The sequence below is a fragment of the Salvelinus fontinalis genome, chromosome 42 (assembly GCF_029448725.1).
Source record: "Salvelinus fontinalis isolate EN_2023a chromosome 42, ASM2944872v1, whole genome shotgun sequence".
Taxonomy (NCBI): domain Eukaryota; kingdom Metazoa; phylum Chordata; class Actinopteri; order Salmoniformes; family Salmonidae; genus Salvelinus; species Salvelinus fontinalis.
Window position 1 is genome coordinate 18,736,345 of NC_074706.1, and position 6,199 is coordinate 18,742,543.

A 6,199-nucleotide genomic window follows, 5' to 3' on the forward strand; every position below is an offset into this window, starting at 1 on the left:
AATGTAAAAATAAATAGCATAATGTTCTCGTACTTAAACAGTCCTGATCAGATAGGTCTAGACAATATCCAAAACAACTAACAATACACTGAATTCATACATTTTCAGTAATTTACAACACAATACCACAACAAGGTTTTTCAATCTGGGAGGTCAACTCAATAAAGTATTCGATAATTTCACTGTGTATTTTGGATGCCATTAAAATGTGCCAGAAGAGAGCTAGTTCTGCAAAAAGTTCTTAACCCGGGGGATCCTGGCTGGCTACTTTTTCTATTTGGCTGGCTACTCCATGTGATTGTGGAAAACACTAAGCCCTACCATGGACGTCCAGTGTCGGTCGGTGCTCAGTGAGTGAGGATGCTTGTTACAGTAAATGGAAAGAGGGTAGGTGGTCCATGTCATGGGAGGTGTCGGGAGTGGTGACATTCACTGGAGACAAAGAGAGAGGCAGTGTGAGGGGTTGTCCAGATTGTTTTTGTAGTCTTGCTTTAACCACCAGACAACCGAAAGATGAGCTGAACATGACAGTATGCAAGTGGAAGGGAGGACAGTAGCAGGAGACCCAACTGTGGTTTGTGACTACTACGATTTCCCATTGTAGCCAATTCAATGGCAGTAATTCTGTTACCAATTTACCAATTTGGTAACAGAATTGAGAGTTTCAATCCCTTAATATTTCATAAACTTGATCAGTAAGAATAATAACTAATTGGTACAGTAAGTCTACTTTTACATGTTATGACCTGTTATTATCCTTCCTCCTCATGAGTGTAAACGGTGTAACAAGAGTTTCTAAGTAACATTATCAGACATAGGAGTGTCCACAATGGGGAGAAATCGTAGCAGTGTGGTTTTAGATGTACACAGGGGATATCTGGGAACCATTCTTTAGCTGACATATAGTTATCATGTGAAATGTCTTGGGGTAAGAAGATAATTCATCCCCCTCGGCATTATTCCTATTTTGTTGCATTACAACCTGTAATTTAAATCGATTTTTATTTGGATTTCATGTAATCGACATACACAAAATAGTCCAAATTGATGAAGTGAATTAAAAAAATTACTTGTTTAAAAAAAAAAATTTAAATGGAAAAGTGGTGCGTGCATATGTATTCAACCCCTTTGCTATGAAGCCTCTAAATAAGATCTGGTGCAACCAATTACCTTCAGAAGTCACACAATTAGTTAAATAAAGTCCACCTGTGTGCATTCTAAGTGTCACATGAGCTGAGTATATATACACCCCAGAGTCTGCAACGCCACTAAGCAAGTGGCACCATGAAGACCAAGGAGCTCTCCAAACAGGTCAGGGACAAAGTTGTGCAGAAGTACAGATAAGGAATGGGTTATAAAAATATATCAGAAACTTTGAACATCCCATGGAGCACCATTAAATCCATTGTTTAAAAAATGGAAAGAATATGGCACCACAACAAACCTGCCAAGAGAGGGCCGCCCACCAAAACTCACAGACCAGGCAAGGAAGGCTTTAATCAGAGAGGCAACAAAGAGACCAAAGATAACCCTGAAGGAGCTGCAAAGCTCCACAGTGGAGATTGGTGTATCTGTCCATAGGACCACTTTAAGCCGTATACTCCACAGAACTGGGCTTTACGGAAGAGTGGCCAGAAAAAAGCCCTTGCTTAAGCAAACATGTTTGGTGTTCGCCAAAAGGCATGTGGGAGACTCCCTAAACATATGGAAGAAGGTACTCTGGTCAGATGAGACAAAAATTTTGCTTTTTGGCCATCAAGGAAAACGCTATGTCTGGCGCAAACCCAACACCTCTCATCACCCCAAAAACACCTGTTTTTCCATCAGCAGGGACTGGGAAACTGGTCAGAATTGAAGGAATGATGGATGGCGCTAAATACAGGGAAATTCTTGAGGGAAACCTGTTTCAGTCTCCAAGAGATTTGAGACTGGGAAGGAGGTTCACCTTCCAGCAGGACAATGACCCTAAGCATACTGCTAAAGCAACACTCAAGTGGTTAAGGGGAAACATTTAAATGTCTTGGAATGGCCTAGTCAAAGCCCAGACCTCAATCCAATTGAGAATCTGTGGTATGACTTAAAGAATGCTGTACACCAGCGGAACCCATCCAACTTGAAGGAGCTGGAGCAGTTTTGCCTTGAATAATGGGCAAAGATCCCAGTGCCTAGATGTGCCAAACTTATAGAGACATACCCGAAGACACTTGCAGCTGTAACTGCTGCAAAAGGTGGCTCTACAATGTATTGACATTGGGGGGGGGGGGGGTGAATAGTTATGCACGTTCAAGTTCTGTTTTATTTTTTGTTTGTTTCACAATAAAAAGTATTTTGTATCTTCAAAGTGGTAGGCATGTTGTCTCAATCAAAGGATACAACCCCCCCCCAAAAAAATCTATTTTAATGCCAGGTTGTAAGGCAACAAAATAGGAAAAATGCCAAGGGGGTGAATACTTTCGCAAGCCACTGTATCACTCAACAACCCCTTTGTTAACTTTTCATTTGAAACGGGCTTGTGTAAATATGTTTTTAGAGAAACTAAACCTAGGCTAGAACAAGGTCAGTTGAATATTTAACATACTGAGGTGATGTACACTGAACAAAAATATAAACGCAACATATAAAGTGTTGGTCTCATGTTTTATGAGCTGAAATAAAAGATCCCGGAAATTGTCCATACGCACAAAAAGCTTATTTCTCTAAAACGTGTTTACATCTGTGTTAGAGAGCATTTCTCCTTTGCCAAGATAATCCATCTACCTGACAGGTGAGGCATATTAAGAATTACACTGGTGCAGTTTGTGCTGGGGACAATAAAAGGTCACTCAACACAACAAGTCTCAAGTTTTGAGGGAGCGTGCAATTGGCATGCTGGCTGCAGGAATGTCCACCAGAGCTGTTGCCAGATAATTGAATGTTCATTTGTCTACCATAAGCCACCTCTAATGTCAATTTAGAGAATTTGGCAGTACATCCAACCTGCGTCACAACCACAGACCACGTGTAACCACGCCAGCCCAGGACCTCCACATCCGGCTTATTCACCTGCGGGATTGTTTGAGACCAGCCACCCGGACAGCAGATGAAACCGAAGAATTTCTGCACACAATGGTCAGAAACCGTCTCAGGGAAGCCCAGCTGCGTGCTCGTCGTCCTCACCAGGGTCTTGACCTGATTGCAGTCTGGCATCGTGACCGACTTAAGTGACAAAATGCACACCTTCAATTGCCACTGGCATGCTGGAAAAGTGTACTCTTCACGGATGAATCCCAGTTTCAACTGTACCGGCCAGATGGCAAACAGCGTGTATGGTGTCGTGTGGGCGAATGGTTTGCTGATGTGATGAGATCCTGAAGCACATTGTCATGCTATTCATCCGCCGCCATCACCTCATGTTTCAGTATAATGCAATGACCACATGTCGCAAGGATCGGTACACAATTCCTGGAAGCTGAATATGTCCCAGTTCTTCCATGGCCTGCATACTCACCATACATGTCACCCAATTGAGCATGTTTGGGATGCTCTGGTTCGACACGTACGACAGCGTGTTTCAGTTCTCGCCAATATCCAGCAACATCGCACAGCCATTGAAGAGTGGGACAACATTCCACAGGCCACAAACAACTGCCTGATCAACTCTATGGGAAGGAGATGTGTTGCGCTGCATGAGGCAAATGGTGGCCAGATACTGACTGGTTTTCTGAACCAGCCGCTACTTTGTTTTAAAAGGTATCTGTGACCAATATATGCATCTGTATTCCCAGTCATGTGCAAGCCATGTATTAGGGCCTCATTTATTTATTTAAATTGACTGATTTCCTTATATGAACTGTAAATCGTATTTTTGTTCAGTGTAGATGGAATAAAGTAATTATATTATTTTCTACTCTATTCTTGCTAACACTCTGTTCTTTCTAAACAAGTCTGCTCTGAGCTTGAAAGATGTTGATCATAGGAGATTTGATGTGTAATGTAATAAGCAATTCTGCATTTTAAAAGGACAGCGTGCATACCTTTTTCATTCAACCACACCCTTTGAGCTATGACGTCATGTCGCCAACCAATAAGATCCTTTCTATTAAGTAAAGCAGAGGCCAAGAGATTTGTGTTTTTTTATGCTTAAACACTAACAGCGATTCTTGAAGCACCATCTCTGAAACCATTAACACTTGTAGCCAATGCTTTAACCAAGTGTGCCAAACTGAATGCACGTTCTCTGCTTTACACTGAGTTTGCAATTTAATAACATACTTCTAGCAAAACTGTAAACATTGGTCTCTACATTGCTACACAATTTCGCCAATTGCCTTTCCACGTGAAAACACTTTTAGATAATGAGTTCACTTACAAATCAGAGCTTGAGCACTATAAATAGGCCACAGGTAAACATTTGGTTTGGACAACAATGGAGGCCAGTATTGGACAGTAAGAGAGTAAGAGGGGTGAGAACTAGAGGAGGACGAGGAGGTGAAGTAGGACGGGGATAAGGAGAGGACGAGGAGTCAGGAACACAATAACTGAAGAAATCAGAGCGACTGTGGTTGACCATGTTGTCATGGTAACACTCTGTTCCCATGTTGTCAACCATGGGACGAGCATGAGGGAGACTGGGCAACGGGTTCAACCAAATCTGAGCCACTAAACTGTTGCAGGTATCATCTGGATATTTCGAAATGAGACTAAGTGCTGTAGTCTTACTGGTACAGTAATATGTACTGTACGTTCATAATGAGAAGGATCTATCACTAAAACCATTCAAATGTTTTTACAGAACTGCAAGAAAACCAGCATCTGGTGGAAGAGGTCGACTGTTCACCCCAGAGCAGGAGACCCACATTGTAAATATGGTCATTGCAAATAACTGCATCAGACTCAGAGAACTGCAGGACCACATAATGGCAGATAACACCATATTCCAAAACGTCAACAGAGTGAGTCTCTCTGCACTGTCTCGGCTACTGAAACGCAATAGAATTAGGATGAAGCAGCTGTACAGAGTCCCTTTCGAAAGAAACTCAGACCGTGTAAAACAACTGAGATATGAATATGTGCAGGTAAGCTATACTATCCTATCGCTGGTACTGGATCTGGAAGTGTATGGTGCTACATCATATTGACTGATCCCTGTCTTTTCCTACTGTGCTACATTGTTTTGTCTCTTTCAGAGTGTCATGGAGCTAGAAGCAGATGCAGTGCATCATGAGCTAATATATGTGGACGAGGCAGGTTTCAACCTTGCAAAAACAAGGAGCCGCGGCAGAAATATCATTGGACACCGTGCCATCATCAACGTCCCGGGACAACGTGGTGGCAACATAACAATGTGTGCGGCTATTAGTCAAAACGGCGTCCTTCACCATCATGCAATCCTAGGCCCATACAACACTGCACACATTATCACATTTCTGGACACCCTCCATAACAGACTAATCCCTAATGACCAGGGGCCAGAGCAGCCCAGGTACGTTATCATCTGGGACAATGTTAGTTTCCACCGGGCTGCTGTGGTCCGCAATTGGTTCACAGGTCACCCACTTTTCATCGCACTCAATCTCCCCCCATACTCTCCGTTCTTGAATCCTATTGAAGAATTCTTCTCTGCATGGCGTTGGAAGGTGTACGATCGCCAGCCCCACCAACGCATACCCCTTCTACAGGCAATGGAGGAGGCTTGTGGAGACATCGATCCGGGGTCATGCCAGGCCTGGATACGGGACTCCAGGCGATACTTTCCACGCTGCCTAGCTCAAGACAACATCGCATGTGATGTGGATGAAGTCTTATGGCCAGACCCACAAAGGCGGCGAGATTTAGCCTAATTTTCTTCTGTTCTGTTTTTTCCTAGCACAAATGTTTTTCCTTCTACTGCGCTTTTGTTGTTTGAGGAGTGTTAGAACATTGAAGGGAAAAACCTTTTCCCCCTTATTTGTATTGATAGTTTATGTTCGGAATACACATCCATAATTTACACATTTGGATACCTGTGTTTACTACATGTATGACAAAACTTTATTGCAAACTGCTATGCCCTGCACACAGAAAAAGTAAAAGCCATAAGTGTTTTTCATTTGTACTATCAGTGCGTAGTTGGTGCTTCGTGTGCTTATTCAAAAGGTGGTTTGTGTGTACTGAATTGATGCAAAAGCATTTTTTTAAGAGTAAAGAGTTTTGCAAGAATTGTATAATGTTTTGGTGGTTA

General features: G+C 42.5%; 1 protein-coding gene across 1 annotated transcript in view; it reads left to right on the forward strand.

Annotated features, from left to right (window-relative positions):
- LOC129841382 (uncharacterized) overlaps positions 1-6,185 on the forward strand; it is a 28,733-nt gene extending 22,548 nt beyond the window's left edge. Inside the window, exons 8-9 of the mRNA XM_055909631.1 lie at positions 4,772-5,054; positions 5,166-6,185. Of these exons, the coding sequence (XP_055765606.1) occupies positions 4,772-5,054; positions 5,166-5,819 (937 nt within the window). The 3' untranslated portion in view covers positions 5,820-6,185. The remainder of the gene's footprint in view (positions 1-4,771; positions 5,055-5,165) is intronic.
- Positions 6,186-6,199: the final 14 nt, after the last annotated feature.